General features: G+C 38.3%; 1 protein-coding gene across 2 annotated transcripts in view; it reads right to left on the reverse strand.

The window, feature by feature from the left end:
• The window catches only part of PKHD1 (PKHD1 ciliary IPT domain containing fibrocystin/polyductin), a gene marked incomplete at both ends in the record, with an annotated part of 432,913 nt that overhangs the window by 97,352 nt on the left and 317,666 nt on the right, over positions 1-17,895 (reverse strand). For both annotated transcript variants that reach the window (XM_079712827.1, XM_079712826.1), the window contains 3 exons: positions 12,798-12,955; positions 14,563-14,731; positions 15,656-16,534. In XM_079712827.1, coding sequence (XP_079568953.1) covers positions 12,798-12,955; positions 14,563-14,731; positions 15,656-16,534 — 1,206 coding nt within the window. The remainder of the gene's footprint in view (positions 1-12,797; positions 12,956-14,562; positions 14,732-15,655; positions 16,535-17,895) is intronic.

Consider the following 17,895-nt stretch of genomic DNA (forward strand, 5'->3'; position numbering starts at 1 on the left):
CCGTGAGCCATGGCCACTGAGCCTGCGCGTCCAGAGCCTGTGTTCCGCAACAGGAGAGGCCACAGAAGTGAGGGGCTCGCGTACAACAACAACAACAACAAAAAAAACACCCACATGTAATAAAATACATATTTAAATGAATATCAGTACACAAGCATACCTCATTTTATGACACTCTGCAAATACTGAGATTTTTACAAATTGAAGGTTTGTGGCAACCCTGCGTTGAGCATGTCTGTCAGCACTATTTTCCCAACAGCATTGGCTCACCTCGCGTCACTGTCATATTTGGGTAATTCTCACAATATTTCAATCCTTCCACCAGCAAAAAGATGACAACTCACTGAAGGCTCAGATTATGTTCAGCATTTTTTAGCAATAAGTACTTTTTAATGAAGGGATGTGCATTGTTTTTTAGATAAATGCTATTGCACACTTAACAGACTAGAGCATAATGTACACATAACTTTTATATGTACTGGGAAACCAAAAAATTTATGACTTGCTTTTTTGCGATATTCACTTTATTAGGCGGTCTGGAACCAAAACCGCGATATCTATGAGGTACGCCTATAAAATATTTTTTGCTTCAAATTGTGACAAAGATGAGACAAAAATCAGGCTAAGAATCATAATGTTACATAATCATATCAAATAAATCCAGTTCTACTGATAGTTTTTCCATCAAAACCTGATGTTCACCCTGGAGAGCGGATACGGAGACCTCCATATTTCTACAATACCTCTAAAATCAGATAAACCAGGTATTCCTTCTTTCCTGAGAGAAAAGGAATCTTTCAGAGATAGCATCAGTATTCCAACTTACTATTTCTTGTTCTTCCCCCTGCCAAACTAAAACTAAGGCCTTACAAAGAACTATGGTAGGCTGAGTAACAACCTCCCAAAGATGTCCATGCCCTAATCTTGACCATGTGAATATGGGCTTTGTTGGTGTAATTAAGTTTATGGATCTTAAAGTGGGGAGTTTATCTGGGTGAGCTCAATCTAATCCTATAAATTCTTAAAAGCAAAGAACTTTCTCTGGCTAGAATCAGAGAGATAGATGCAGCAGAAGAGAAGGCAGGAGAAATTCAAAGCACGTGAAGGACACAAGCCACCCTTGCTGGCTTTGCAGGTGAAGCAGGTCACAGTCAGGGAGTGTGGGCAGCCCTAGAAGTTGAGCATGATTCCCCCAGTCTACAACCAGCAAGGGAATGGGAACCTCAGTCCTACAGTCACATAGAACTGAATCAGGCCAAGAACCTGAGTGAGATTAGAAGTGGATTCATCCATAAAATCTCCAGAAAGAAATGCAGTCCTGCCAATATCTAACTTTCAGCCTGGAGAGGCTCTAAGCAGAGAAACCAACCAAGTATCCCAGACTTCTGACTTGCAAAACTGTGAGACCATACATGGGTGTTCTTTTAAGTCACTAAATTTATAGTAATTTGCTATGGCAGCAGCAGAAAACTGGTAAAATAACCAGTTAAGATGGATGCTCAAATGTTCAAGTCATCACCCCAGTCAGAGGCAGGATAAATGGAGGCAACAAAACAGTGGTCACTAGTACTTACTTAGTGCTTATCCCAAGCCAGGTGAGGGGCTGAGTAGTTTATAGGCATTGTGAGTTTTATAGCTCTAGGATCTGCTCCTTTGCCTCTAAAGTGCTCAAAGAAGAGAGAATATGGTCTAGATGTAGGGATAGGCTGGTTTCCACACGGGCCATGCTTAAAGAAAGTTGCCTCTCACCAACATCACCCAAAAGGGAAGAGATTATTATCCACAGGCACAGAAAAAAATCAGCTTCAAATCCCTTTCTCCATGGCAATTACTTTCAGGAACTTATATTCAATTTTTATTAACATTTTTCCTGTGAGGGAGTTAAGCAAATTGGAATTGGGTCCTACAGGGAGTCCATAATTCCGTAGTAGAGAGATTGGCTTCTAGGGCTAGGAAAATTTCTTTTCTTCTGCGTCCCTTTTCCTGACATGCTTTACATAATAACCAACTCATATTTCAGGATTCCCATTTGTTATATAAATGAGTTTTACTATCATTATTCTTATTAAAATAATAAGTAATACATATATATGATTTTTAAAAATGGAAACTTCCCTCTAAGCTGCAGCACTGAAGATCAGGATAGCAGAGGGTAAAGGCAGGGAGTTTTCTCTTTTTCTTTATATATGTTTTACTGCCTTGTTTATTCGTTCAACAAAAATTTTTAGGATAACTTCCTAAAAGTGGAGTTGTGGAGTCAGAGGTATAGGCCTTTAGATAGTTGCCAACACTACTGCTAAAATAATCATATTAATAGTAAATAATAGTGGCAATGGTCATCACTGTCTTGGTAGTAGTGGTGGATACTTTTGTTGAGTTGCTCTCTTTTAATCCTTCCAATAAACATATGAGTATATACTATTAATATCTCCACTTCCTAAAAGAGGAAACTGAGGCTCACAGAGAATAAGAAGCTTTCTTGGAGTTGCCCATCTAGTAAGTGGACACAATGCAGACAGCTCAACTCAGTATAAAAACTCTTAACCTACGCTCTGATTATGAGAGAAACCGTCTTTCTCTTTTTGTATGTTTTGTATGGCTTTTTGTAAGCTTTTTGGCATTTGTATTTATTTCTCTGTGAAATGTACTTTAGAATCCTCTGAATATTTTTTGAATTGGTTTGTTCTTAAATATTAGTAAGAATTTTTTTTGTATATTAAGGAAATTAGCCCTTTTCTATATGAGTTGTATTTTTTCCCTAGTTTTTTAGTTTAGTTTTAATATTCTTTGCAGAACTTTTTAATTTGGAAAGAGTCAAATTTATCAAATGTTTACATATATGTCCTAGATTTTGATTCAGGCTAAGAAAAATCTCTGTAACTCTAAGAATATATAACCTCACCAATATTTCCTGGTAATTCTATATTTTGTTTTCATCTTGAATCTGTATGAAATTTATTTTTATAAACAGAAAGATATGATTTCCTAATTTTTTTCCCTGAGTGATTAGTCAAGTGCCTCAGTATCATTAATGAATAGTTTCTATTTTCCCATGATTTAAAATGTCATCTTTGTTATAAACTAAGTTCTTTAATGTATTTGGTATGTATTTCTGACCTTAAAAAATTTTTTTGTTCCATCCACATATTTATTTCTAGGATATTTTAATGATTGCATTCAGAATGTCACAAAATAGCATTAATTTTACACCTAGTGAGTGTGCAAATATATGGAGAAAAAACTTAAAACTAAATCAAAGAATCTTTCAGATCCATAATATTGAAATGAAAAGGTCTCAGTCATGAACTTGCTTAGCACCTATTGGTAAGGCACAAGTGCTTTATTTGTTGGTGGGACTGCCCAGGTGTTTCCCTCCATTAAAATGCATGTGCACGCATACATACAAACACACACACACACACACACACACACACACACACACAAAATAATCAAACACATAGAAACCATCCATCTGTCTTAGGCATAAAACAAGCTAAAGTTTGAGCTCTGCCTTCTAAATCTTTCAATAATTCTTGTACCAAAAGAATGAAAGCAGCATTGAAGGATTCCTCCATTATTAAAATTTTACGAATAAGACCACAGTTTACTATTCAATGAAGTCCTGGAAATAATCCAGGGTCAGAGGCTGGGGGAGGAAAGGCAAAAGAAAGACAAGAAAATGAAAAAGAGAAAGGAGAGAGCCAGTGTATCAACATGGCAAAAAGTTAAGTAATTTCACTTAGTGACCGACATTCAAAAATAGCCCCTCTTGTGGAACACTGATGTTACTGCTTCTCATATAACAAACCATAGATATGTGAATAGATTTCTCAATAAAGGATTATACCCTGAATAGTAAAATTCCCAGGCTCAGAAAACCTTGATGCTTTACTTGGAGGACTGGATATTTAAACAGTAGTTTCTGCTAATGGCAGATAATCCCAGCTAGGCAAGCTTCTCTCTTTTACTGACTGAGTTATATGCCCAGAACCAATTAGGTGGTCTCCAGAATGGCTTCTAATTCTGTGGTTAGTTTCTAATTCTAGAAACCCAAGTTGCATATGATGACCTATAAAAAGGACTTATAAAAGTGGAATTTATCAGAGACAAATACAGCCTAGCACATAGGTTTTAAAAAATCAGTTCTCTTTAATATTTATCCCTCCAGAACAAAGGAAGAAATACTCATCTGCATGTAGCTAGTTAGGCCTTGAAAAATGACTAGTGCAACTGAAGAACTAAATTTTAAATTGTATATAGTTTTAATTAAATATAATTTAAAGTGTAAAACTGATAATTTAGTTTCCAAAAATGTTTAGGTTATTTGGAACAAATTGTACGTGCATCTACTTTTCAATTGTAAAGTTTATGAAATCTAGATACAGATCAAATATTTCTTATGAAAATGTAGTTTCTGAATTGAGATATGCTGTAACTGTAAAATTCATGTGAAATTTTAAAGACAGTATGAAAAAAATACAAATATCTCAGTAATTTTGTACTGATTACATCTTCAAATAACACTTTGAATACGTTGGATTAAATAAAATATATTATTAATTAAATTTCACCTGTTTCTTTTTCCTTTTTTTAACCTGGACACTAGAATATTTAAATTACACTTGTGGTTTGCATTATTATTTCTATTGGACAATGCTGTTCTGGATAGGCAATGCTCAGTTCTGGTTTCTACATTTTGGAAAAATCATCAACAATTGAAGAACATCAAAACAAGCCAGTTTAGAAAGTGAAAACCTGAAAAAATCTGTCATATATTTACTAACAGAAAAAAGTTTAGAATTTCTATGCTAGAAAAAGGTAACTGCTTTTGAATATGTAAAAAGATGCAATATGGAAAGAATTACTTATACTCTGTCACCAGAAAGCAGACTAGGTTAGTAGATAGAAATCATACAGGAAGATCCTAACAATTAAAATTATTCAAAATATATTAGGCAGTCTTGTAAGAGAATGAATTCCCACTTCCTGGGAAAGTTAACAATAGAGGCCATCCTCACATTGAATGGGAAGTGCAACTGATTGACCTTCAAGAAACCATCAAAGTCAAAAATACTGTAATCTTATCATTTTGTTTCCAACTGGCATGTATTTCTGCAGGCTAATGGATTAATATGAGACAATATTCCCCAAAATGCATTCTGAACTACACTAATTCCAAGGAGTACTCATGCGTAGTGTGAAAATGTATTCTGTAGTCAAAAAGTTTGAGAAATACTGGATAACACAAAGTTGAACAGTTTTTTGGAGTTTTTTTAATTGCAGGACTTATCAGAACCTTTAATATTATAATGCATGTGATGAATCTCCAAAACGGGAATGGTCAGAGTTTTCAACATATATCTGGCCATGCATCACATTTTTCACAATCTCCTAAGATAAGTGAATGGGAAACACTCTTTAAAAATGCTAAAACAAATTATACATTGAGTACATCTACAAAACATTTTGTGAAACAGCTGATGGCAAACTTCAATTCTTGACTTTTTCACTCATTTAGTCACCCATTTATTCATTTATTCTCTCACTCAGCAAACATATACTGGGCACATATTATGTTCCAAAGATTGTACTAAAAATTCAAAGATGTTTGCCTTCAAGGTACTCAGTCTGGTGAGAAGGCAGGCTTGTAAAGTGATGGCTGTAGAGCATGAGATGAGCTATAATGGAATTGAGTGATAGATGAAACAAGGACATAAAGAGACAGAGTCCCAACTGCATGTGGGAGCCGGGGGCATTCCATAGGGGAGCTATTACATTGCAACGCACAGGAAGCCCTGTGTCTGCTCCTTCTAATCACAATTCTTTACTTGCCTCTTTCATACATGCCTTCTTTTCTTATCTACCTTGATGTTCTTTCTAGGTTACTCCAACAGTACACAGTGCTTTGCTCTCACTGGGTACTCAATAACTATTTGCCTAGGTTGGGAAAAATACCCCTGCATTAAGTCACTGGGGGAAAGGGAGAAGCTACAGAAAAATTACCATAATACACTTTTGATCTCATGACCAAAGCTTCTTCTCCATACAACTCTATTGCCATCACACAACCTTCAGTGGTTAATGCTGGCAAAATGCTTTTCTTGGATGTGACAGAGTCCATTTAGTTTGTCCATGAAAACTAATATATATACACATATATACTAGAAGAAGAGTAACTAAATGAGGTTTTTGTATGACTGCTATTACATTATTTCTTAAAAATGTCATAGTAATTGACAGTTATTTTTTTTAAACCTAAACATCTATTTCCTACCATGTAAAGTGGAAATATGTGAATTACTCGGTTAAATATATCTCTGTACAGCACCCCACCAGATGATTCAGACCACACGATGATAATTACCTAGAAGTGGTTACAAGCCCAGACTCTGGAGTCAGACAAATACAGATTTAAATCTTGGTTCTGCACATTCTAGCTGCGGGACCATGAAAAATTAGTTAACTTTTCTAAACCCTTATTCCCTCAAATGCTGAAAGGGATAATAATTCCTACATGTTAAGGTTGTTGTAGGGATAAATGGGAATGTTTATAAGCCACTTAGCATAATGCGTGGCACATGGAATATGCCAGATAAATGGTAACTATTATTATTGCTAGTTGGGGTGGATAATTGCTGGAATAATTGCCCAGTTTCAGTTTGCTTTGTTCTTCGTAGATAGAGCTTTGTGTGTGAGAAAAGCTGATAGATCTAAGAGAGCTTACCTTGGACAATGTAGTGAAAGAAGCAAGAAGAAGTCGAAGGAGGGTACTGTGTACAGTACAGCACAGTGTTAAAAACACAGGTTCAGTCCTGAATCTTCTATTAATTAGTTGTATGACTTGGGCAAGTTGCCTATGTGTCTCATCAGCTTCCACATCGATAAAATAGAGGGGACAAGAATATTTATCTCCTAGGATAGATCCTGTCCATGGCATTAAATGAGATCATTCATCTGAAGGTCTTAGCACAGAGTCAGAAACATACTCAACAAGTATTAGTTGTTAATGGAAGGGCTGAAGAGCAAGAGAATCACAGAAATAGGATGCCTAGATTGAAGAAAGGAAAGGGAAATTGCTCCTGTAGATCATAATGCCTCTTTACCTCACCCTTTACAAGTCACACAGGAAAATCATTCCAATTCACAGTACAGATTATTTAAAAATGCAATCAAACAGTGTTATGCCTTCACTGCCTGGAGACCAGACAAGTCGTGGAAGAGGGAGAGACTAAGGTGGAAGCAAGGTGCTCTTTGGGTCTTACAAAGCATCCCCAGAAGCTTTATCCTCCTCTGCTCAGGATAAAAATCCCTGCAGTCACATATGCCAAAGATTCTAATATTTTCTGAGACTCCACTGTGCCTTTATATTTTAATACCCTGACATCTGGGATCCTAAAAGTCTAATGTTTAACCATAAATATCTGCTGAGATTAAAGAGCTATATACCAAGTTTCAATCTTTGGGGCCTATAATTGCTTGGGAAAAGAGAATGGTATTTCCCCCTCTAGCTAGAAGAAAAGACCTCTACAAGCACATATATTGGCAGACAAATTTTCTAACAACCGTTTCCTCTCTCCATTCTGTCCTCTCATTTTCTCCCTCCCTCTCCTTCTCCCATTTTATAATACCATCTTGCTGTCATTCCCAGGGCAAATGAGAAAAAAGAGAAGCCTGGAAAACTTAAAGAAAAGACACATTTCGAGACCTAGCAACAAACAGTTGAAAACATGCTGGCTGCTCTCTGTTAGGCGGCTGAGCACACGTCTCCACACTGAAACTTGAGTTTCCCCATTATTCAGTTACAAACCACTTCATCACTCTATGTGCTGACAGTCCAATGCCAGCTTTATTTTCTTTTTCACCAACCTCATCTTTTATTTTTGATTTGAAGCTAGTCACTTTTTAAGATCTCCGTAATGGTTTATAACTTTCTTTCTCAAGAAGTGTCCAAGAAGTAACACGATTTGAAAAATGTTTCTTACTCCTTCCTGGGAAAGAATGGGAAACTCTCACCTGCCCTGAAGGTGGATTTGGTCAGAAGTCCCAGTCAGACCACAGTACTTTGCTGGGCATGATGTTGAGGAAAGTGTGGGAAAAGCTTATCATGAGTTTAGACTTTTAATACAGTGACTCAATATATAGTTTAAAAAATAAACTTAACATTGAATCCATTTATATCCAGTGATATATTGTGAAAGTGATATGCTGAGGTCATTTAACTCACTTCAACACTAGGAAAAAATAATCTGTATTTTTTAAAAAGGTTTAATATATTCTTATTATTAAAGACTTAATTTAGATTGTAAATACTCCTATGTCTTTTAAGTTAATGTTCTTTTCCCTTTCAGAAATATATCCAGTGTGTATATAAGCAAGGATGTTTATGTCTGCTGGCATTTGGAACAGAGAGCTTATTCTTGACTTTTCATGAGAAACTGAAACTACCCGCTTTTTATTTTACTTTTTAATTTAATTTAATTTAATTTTTGTTCTGCGGGCCTCTCATTGTTGCAGCCTCTCCCGTCGCGGGGCACAGGCTCCGGACGCACAGGCTCAGCAGCCATGGCTCACGGGCCCAGCCGCTCCGTGGCATGTGGGATCTTCCCGGACCGGGGCACGAACCCGTGTCCCCTGTATCGGCAGGCGGACTCCCAACCACTGCGCCACCAGGGAAGCCCCACTTTTTAAATTAAAAATATTGTCTTCTTAACATCCTGTCTGTTTACTTCAAAGGGGGCGTATAACTCTATAATAGTGATTCTCAAACCTTAGCACAGCAGAATCACTTGGGGAGCACGTCTGTGTGTGGATGTGTGTGGATGTGTACGTATGCATGTGTGTGGGTGTATGTATGTGTGTATATATGTGTGTATGTGTGTGTATTTGTGTGTATGTGTGTTTGTGTGTGTATGTGTGTTTGTGTGTGTGTTAAATACAAAGGTTTGGGCTTCACACACCTATTGACTCATGCAAACGAATATTTAATGCCCTAGGTGATTCTGATAATAAGCCAGCTTTGGGAGCCACTGTCCTAAGCACATCAAATTTACCTCCTAAATTGAAGAAGGAGGACAAGGGCAGGAGAACGAGGGGGTTTTATGTTTTGTTTGTTTGTTTCAAAATTTCCAGTCTATTGAGAACCAACACACTTAAAATATAATGCAAATTATCAGGCAAATTAGACATACAAAATGAAAGCCCTAAGTTTTGTTCATTAGATCCAACAGATGTACAATTACTGTCAAGTAGCTCTGGTTCTACAGGTGACATTTCTGTCATCACCTCACTGTGGACCGGCGCAGTCTGTGGGCAGCACAGGGCGGTGGACCACTCATGGAGTCCTGCGTCTGTTGGGCCCCCTGAACCCCAGCTTTCTAACTACACTGCCTGCTCCCAGCCTCGCTCTCACCACGATCCATTCACTCCACAGCAGCTTGTACGATCTTTTCAGAAAGTGAATAAAATCCTAGCACCACCTTCCAACACCATCTTACTAAATGACTCTGGCCTATAAAGGGGCTAAGCTCTGACTACCTGCAACTACGCCCCCTCTCATTAACTATACATCACTCCCATGGGTCTCTTTTCCACCCACCCCTCAGACACATTGAGGCCATTCTGGTATCAGAGCCCCTGCTCTGGCTGGTCCCTCTCCCTGGAAAGCTCCTCCGTCTGCTTAGAGGAGTGATTCCTTGCTCCTCATTCAGGCCTCATTGAAATTGTAACTCTATTTCTAATAGCAGCTCCCTTACACACACACACCACACACACACACCACACCACACACTACATACACCCACACACACCTGAAGCTACCTCTCTAGCCCAAAACTCTGTTTTATTTTCTTCATACCTCTCATCACTATTGAAATATTTTTATTTATTTGTTTATAGATATAGATATATAGATATAATCTCCACTGGAACATAAGTTTGATGAAAGCAGGAATGTTTTTCACAACTACAGTTCCCATCCTTAGAAAGGCACTGGTAGACTACAGATGATCAAATGCGTTTGCTGAATGAGTAAAAATGCCAACTTCAGCACATCACGTGCAAAAGGTGCTCAAGGGATGCTAGCTTCCATTACACCCTCTTTCTACTTTCTATATCATGGCTAAGAAATTGTAAAATGCCATTGAAACCAAAGCTCTGATTTCTTTCAGTCTTCTCCCAATAACATCAGTAGCCATATGTACAAAGTGGGCTGAGAGGTGATTCCATGCATCTGTAGACTGGGACAGACAGGAAATGAGTCAGAAGCCAGGGTGGAAAGCTCTAGTACTGATCTAGTCCTACCTAAATGGGATATTAATTTCAAGACTTTGTTTTTATAATTTTGGATTTTCAGATGATCAGATGCCTCCATCATCAAAAGAAATTCTTTCCAGAATAAAATGCAAATGGTTCTTAGAGGTTCTCCTGCCTGGAATTAGCTGCCTTGCACCCTGTTGTCATGCATGTTTCAAAGTTGGCTGCAAATGAGAACTTACAGAAAAGTACAAAACAAAATTAACAGCTCACTTTTCCTACACACCCTGCATTACATAGATAGCAAAACCCACTGGCACAGTGTTCCTCATAGCTGATCCACGTGGATAATTTTTGCTCCCAACACCGGAGCATATGACAATACATTGGGACCTGTGGATATCTGTCTGAATTTTGCATGTGAACTTATATGTGCAAATAAAATTTGTATTTTTCAAATTAAAAATAAACCTCAAAGGCAATGGACTCCAAACTGTTTGTTAATAAAATGGAGAAAGGCCAAAGGGTGTGTTAAACTCAACGCCATTTGGAATAAATATAAGAGCTGGTTCCAGAGGCCTCCATTTTCATCTCTGCTGGGCTGCTTCCACTGTTTTATAGATGACCATAGATCCTTGTCTTGAAGAGGAAAAATACAAAATAGACATATATTCTCTTAAGATTAAATTTGTGCTTTTCTCCTCCACCATATTGTGGACAGAAACTGGAAAGTAGCATAAAACTATGGTTTAAAAAATGAGAAGGGACTTGAACTAGGGAAGGAAGCATCTATTCCTATTTTGGAAGTCACAGGAAAACACTCCAATCTTGTTAGTACCCGGAAGGCACCATTTACTATGCGCTGTCTCCTTCATGGCAAGAAGACACAGACTGTATTTGTAGTGCAATAAACAGTGGATTTTATTGTGGGAATCCTTACAGTTGGGACCTACAGAAACCTCATTTAAAATGTTATAAAGCTTTAAAACATCAGGAGTTTAAGGCAGTCCATCCTACATACCTCCCAATATACCTTCAGCCTCCCACACATATGCTCACGCTTGTCCATATGCTGATAGTAAGTAGCATGTAATATTATAATACCTATCAGAGTTTTACCATTGAATCATGTTTCACAACCAACACAAACAGCAGTGAAAAAATAAAATATACAGCTTTTCAACCAGCAGCAAATATGCTTGTGCCTAAACAGTATATTTACACCACATGGTAAGCACCACCTAAGAATTCATTGAAAGAATATTATTATTCACACCTGGAGTATTTGATGGACATTTTAGAGGTCCTTTTTGCAAGAGACATTTTCAATGTCACCCCATATCTTCCTGGCATTCACCTTCACATACCAAAGATGGCTGCTACAAAAACCTACCACTCCTTTCTGAGGAAGGTTTTTCCTTCCTCAGAAGGAAACCTTCCAGGAAACGTTTTCCCTGGCCATGGGAAAGAGCATGATTGGCCTGTTCAGGGAAAGCCAAAGGGCTGGAGAGTTAGTGTACCCAGGAGCATCCCTCAGCCAATGAAGAGTAAGGTTTTGAAGTGTCAACATTTTAGCTTCTGCATGGCTTAGCTGGGACAACCGTGGGTCACATCTCCAGGAGTCCCCATTTGGGGCATATTGAGTCTGAGATGTGAATTATACCTCCCAGTGGAGTCAGTTGGTTATAACAGACTACAGTTCAGGGTGGAGTCTGGGCTGGAGATATAAATTCATCAGCAGTAAATGGTATTTCAACTTTGGACTTAGGAGCAAGATAGGAAGAGAAGAGGTCTGAGGACATAGTCCTGGAATATTCAAAACTTCAAAAGAGAAAGGGAGACTAGAAAAGAAGTCTGCAAAGAGTCATCCAATGAAGTAAGAAGAAAGTTCTTTGGGTGTACTTGCAGCAGTTTCCACCTGAACAAAAATGTAAACTCAGAGTTGCGTTGTTTGTAGAAGTAGAAAGAAGATGATCTCTCCAGGGGTCCAGATATAAAAGTTGATAGCCGGATGGGCTTGTAAAAGCAAGAAGAATAAGAAGGGATTTTGATCATAGTCCCCCAGGGACAATTAGAAGATGGAGAAAAGGAAGGCAAAAAAGAAGGCATGCCATCTAGTCTACCACCCTTTCCAGAGTGAGGGCATTTAGCTCTGGTGGAAGAGAAAGATTCAGTATCCAGAGGAACTGCTTCCGAGGCAGACACTGCGAAACGCTGAGCACAGAGAGTGTTGCTTCAGGCCCAAGAGACCAACCTAGTGAGAGGATCATTCTCTTCACCTGTGCACAGGTGGGTGTTGGAAGTCTGTACCTTTGACATGGACAACAGGCAATCTCATGGAGGGCAAAACAGTGATACTGTGACATCCCTTAAGCACCCAACATTCCTGAGATAGAGGTGAATTGAGCAGCTTACTGGCACAGACTCCAACTCTATTGCTCAGTTCCTCTCTGGGATATTTTGTTCCTACTGGACCACACAGCCAAACCAGCTCTGTCCCATGCTTGTTCCCTCTACTGGAGACATCGAGTTCAGATAGAACTGACCTGTGTTGAAGAAGGATCCAGTCCATTCTGCTTCAATTTTAGGAAATACAGAAACTGGTGGAGGCAGACCCAGGGCTCTCCCATCCAGATCCTTAAAGAGATATTTTCTAGGACTTTCACAATCAGATTCAGAGCAGACCAGCATTCCTAAATCTTTCCTGGGAAGATAGATAGAAAGCAACTCTCTCATTTCCAGGATAAGCCACCAAAAGGAAACATATATTGGTAATGCTGACATTATTAAAAATAAATTCAATAAAAGTTTATTATTAATAACATGTTACCTAGATATGAAATAACACTCTATAGAAAATGTTATTTCCCAGTTATATGGTCAAGAAAAAAAGACAATTCTTATTAACCAAATATTCTGGATATCAAGTTATATAATCTTTACATAAATCACTAATTTTCTAAGATGCAAGATACAATAAAATGTCCCTAACTAATAATATTTATTAAACATGATGTGATCAATGCTTTATGGAACTTTGAGGCCTTGCAGTATTTTAAAATTATCATTATAAATATTGATTATACTTGTGCTATATAAAAACAATGTAAAAAAAAGATGTCCTCATTCAATAAATATCTATTGAAAACCTACTACTTGTACTTTGGGGAATACAATGGTGATAAACATAGGCATCAGAATTTAGAGTCAAGCAGGGTATATAAACAAGTTATTGGCAATTATAACATTGAATTATAGAGAATTTATTTGATTTCCTCTCATCTAACATTTTTAGGTACCATTTGTAAAAATTAAATATTTATTGCATGCCAACCATGTGTCAGGTATTAATAGTACAAAGAATCAAATGCTAATATCATTTAGCTTTATAACTATTTCATCCCATAGGTAAGACTTGAACATAAGAAAAATTGGACAGTAGAAAAAAATGACAGAATAACACAAATTGTATACCTAATAATGTTTAGGTTCCAAAAACGGTTCAGGGATGGGCATCAAAAAGAGATTGGTGTTGGGCCAAATATATAAACTTTCTAATTAGGGTGCTTTTCCTGATTCTTTTATTCCAACTAAAGAAGTTTTCCCAAAGTTATAGGAAAGAAAAAATAACCTATTTTCCCTGCTCTGACTTTCCCACTCCCTCTTACAGTAAAAAAAAAAAAAAAAAAAAAAAAAAATTCCTTGTCTAGTTTTCAGATTCTTGAATAAAACTCTCAGATCATATGTTCAAGAACAGTAGTTACGCCTGGTCTGAGAGCAAATATCTATCTAAGCCATATGGTTCATTCTAGGGATTCCTAACAGCAGACATGGTCTCCTTCCCCACCAGTGCCTGCACAAGGACACCCAAGCCTCCTTCTGAAAACTAGTGACACCATACTCCATGGAAGCTTCAAGAATCAAGGTCAATTTTTTCCATTGATTTAGAAAACATCCCAAAGAAGTATCTCTAATAAAGATAAAACAATTAAACAATATCAATAAAACTTGCAATCCATCACTTCTGACAGTTTTGTCTGCCAGAGGACATCATGTGGTGGATTCCAGATTCAAGGAAGAGAGAAACAGTCTCTTTCTCTTCAGTGAAAGAGATTGCAAAAATCGTATCTCAAAGGGCACAAATATAGGAGGGTAAAGAATTGGGACCAATCAATCTACCGTATTTTTCTAGAAGGACTTATTTCTATTCCCATTGATGATTTTATCCTTGTTTAAAAAACATGTTCAGGTATTTGGAGAATTACCAAACCCTTCATAAAGATGGCTTACTATAAATACCAAAACTGGTACCTGGTTTGTAAAGGAGGAAAGTAGAACTTGTTTCTATCTTTGATCTTTAGCATCCTGGTCCTCTCTGCCGTTATTAGAGGCACGATTCCAGTGTTCTCTGCATTGGACAGAATGCAGACATCTATATCATCGCTATAGCAACTCTTCACAAAACTAGAAAAGGTCACATCTGAAAAAAAATGTTTAAGGTATTACAACATTATATCATGTAAACTACCAACCACAAATACAGACTACACAACTAAATATTCTTTTTTTTTTTTTTTTTTTTGCGGTACACGGGCCTCTCACTGCTGTGGCCTCTCCCCTTGCGGAGCACAGGCTCCGGATGCGCAGGCTCAGCGGCCATGGCTCACGGGCCCAGCCGCTCCGTGGCATGTGGGATCTTCCCGGACCGGGGCACGAACCTGTGTCCCCTGCATCGGCAGGTGGACTCTCAACCACTGCGCCACCAGGGAAGCCCACTAAATATTCTTATACTAACGTATGTCCAGGAGTAAGTTTAAGCTACTGTCCAGGGTAGTTCCAGGAGTTTACATAAATCTTGACTTAAAATATCTTTAGTTCTTGAAGACATGGACATTGATACAAAGTAGAAGGGCATTCCAACACATTGACATATTAAGAGCAATACTTTCCATCAAAGGTTTGATCAAAATCCAGTGAGGAGTGAGTACAATAGTACAAAAGAGAGCTGATAGAAGATTCTCTGCATAGGTTGTAGTATAATTGAAGTAAATCCTGGCTGCCCCACCAACTACTTGACAACTTCACTGAGGCACAACTTCCATGTATCAATTTCCTCCTCTGTATGACAGGAAAAGTAACACGTACCTAAGAGATTAGGCATATAATCGAATTAAATATTTCCCTGTGAAAGCTCTTCAACAAGTATAGAGCAGTGACTTTTTAAAGAAATCACTCACTGTCATTATAAGCTACCATTGTGGTTATCAATGCTCGGTAGATGGTCAACTGGACAGCAAGCACCAGTCTACACTGTATGCTTCTGTTGATATAATTTCAAAATGCTGTCAAAGCTTCTATGCACAGATGTATGACACTACATTGCTTGGAAACCCAAACATCCTACCTTGAAGTTTCATGATGCCTGAAATTAAATGGCCATTCCTCACTTTGTGCCATGGCTCCTGAGGCCACCGATTTGGCTCCGAGGTGAACACAGGCCACAAAATACCAACTCGACCCCCTCTGGGATTGGACGGAGCTCGATCAGGTGATGTCACGTTGGCAGAACGAGGCTTAGCTCTATCCTGAATGCAGTCAAAAGAGGAGCTGGTGGCCACAATGACTGAATTCCTAACCATAATCTGTAGATTTTCACTATAACACTGTGGAGCAGAAGACACATAAACTACTGCCAAAAGGCCAACAGTATTGTCTACCAGAGTGAGGTTCTCTATTTCCATGCCATTCTCCACGTGGAGCATGGCACCGTAGTCAAAGTTCTTGAAAGCCAAGAAGCCAGAGATAGTGGTACAGTTGTCAAGTCCAGTCTCCTTATAGAGATGAAGGCCGTGAAGACTTGAGTGGGCCACGTTGTCAGACCAAAGAGCTTCAGGAGAGGAGCACCTGTAGCCTCGGATGTGAAAGCCAAGTCTCTCAGATCCTGCCACAACGTTGCCATGGAGATGGATGTCCTTTGCCTGATTCACTTTGATTCCTGCCACCCAAACGGGAGACCAGGCTGACTGTGTCATCAGAACCACAAGGTTATTAGAGAGAGAATAGTCCTGACCCTCCAAATCAATGCCATGGCCAGCTGTGTTAAACACTACATTGTCATTTAAAACGATCCCCTGACTGGCAGCTGCACGAATGCCCCCACCACAGCTTTGGTGCAGAGTACAAGATATTATCCAGGATCCTGCCGACACATCAGTGAGCTCGATGGAGGAATACAGTGGCGAACCAAAGTTCTGAATTTCCACATTGAAAAGTTGAAGGATACCTGCAAGCAAAATGCATGTCATCAGGTACTTGCTTCTTCCCTACAAAAGGCAGAAGGATGGTCCATCCAATGGCATCAGGATATGCAGATTTTTCATTAAAATATGTTTATTTTCAGCACCAGCACTATATTTTACGTCATTGAGTCTCACTAACAAAATCTGAATCATTAAAAATATCACAATACTGCATGAAAATTTTCCTGTGCTTTCTGAAGAGTCTGGTGATAGGATGGAAAGAGATGAAAGAAAGACAGGAGAAGGAGATAGGCTTTGGGGATGGGCACAGCTAGCTTAAAGATTTTGGGCACCTGTCTGCAGGGCTGGGTCAAGGAACTGGCTAAGAATGAAGGGAATGTGGTTCCTGGCCACTCACCTCAAAGTCATGTCTCCTTTTAGGGACCCCATGTGAAAGGGCCACAGCCATCCCCACAAAGATATTGCATGAATGAAATGCCAACTATATACAATATTTTAAGCATTTTTAAAGAAGAGTATAAGTGCAAAATTTCTGCTCAGTGGATGTCCAGAAACATAACATTCTTCTTGATGAAGACATGATACAGGTGATAACATATTTTTAAGTGACTTTAAGACCCTTAAATTTTTTTCTGTATTTTATTCTAGCCACACTATAATCCCTGTTTCCTTTTCACAATAAGAAGATTTTCTACATTTTTATGTCAAGGGAGGATAGTGAATTATTTAGCCTTATTGGGAATTTTATTTGTACTTTAAAAATAGATATTGTTAAAACAGTATAAAATACAGTCACTAGATGGATTTAAAAATATAATGAGCACTAATTTGTCAGTGTATATACTCTTGGTAAAATAGATAATAACATGAATATAGGGGGGAAATGAGTTGAATTAATAAATATAACACCTAACTCTAATATAGCACTCATTATATACCAGGCACTGTTGTATATGTGTGTGTGTGTATGTGTGTCATATATATATATATATATATATATGTTCTTAATTTTTGTAAAAATCCTATATTTGATAGGTGCTGTTATCCCCATTTTACAGATAAGAAAACTGAGGCAGAGAAGGGCTATGTGGCACGCGAGGACTTGGACCCAGGCATATGGATGCAGAGGCTGTACTGTTAACCCCCATTCAGGCTCAGTGGGGAGCATGCGGGATGTGATGGAATAAACAGAACAGCTTTGCACTGAGATTCCAGTGATTGGGCCACAGTCCTGTGCCAACAGATATCACGTGTCCTTAGCTAGGTAGGCCACAGCTTTGTCCCTTACTTCTTTTCTTTCTTCTTCTTCTTTTTTAAAGGTCCTGCCCAAGGTAAACTATAAAGTTATTCCCCTCATTAAAAATGGAGAGAGTTGTGTCATTTT

The sequence above is a fragment of the Hyperoodon ampullatus genome (genome assembly GCF_949752795.1).
Source record: "Hyperoodon ampullatus genome assembly, chromosome: 10".
In the NCBI taxonomy this organism is placed as follows: Eukaryota; Metazoa; Chordata; class Mammalia; order Artiodactyla; family Ziphiidae; genus Hyperoodon; species Hyperoodon ampullatus.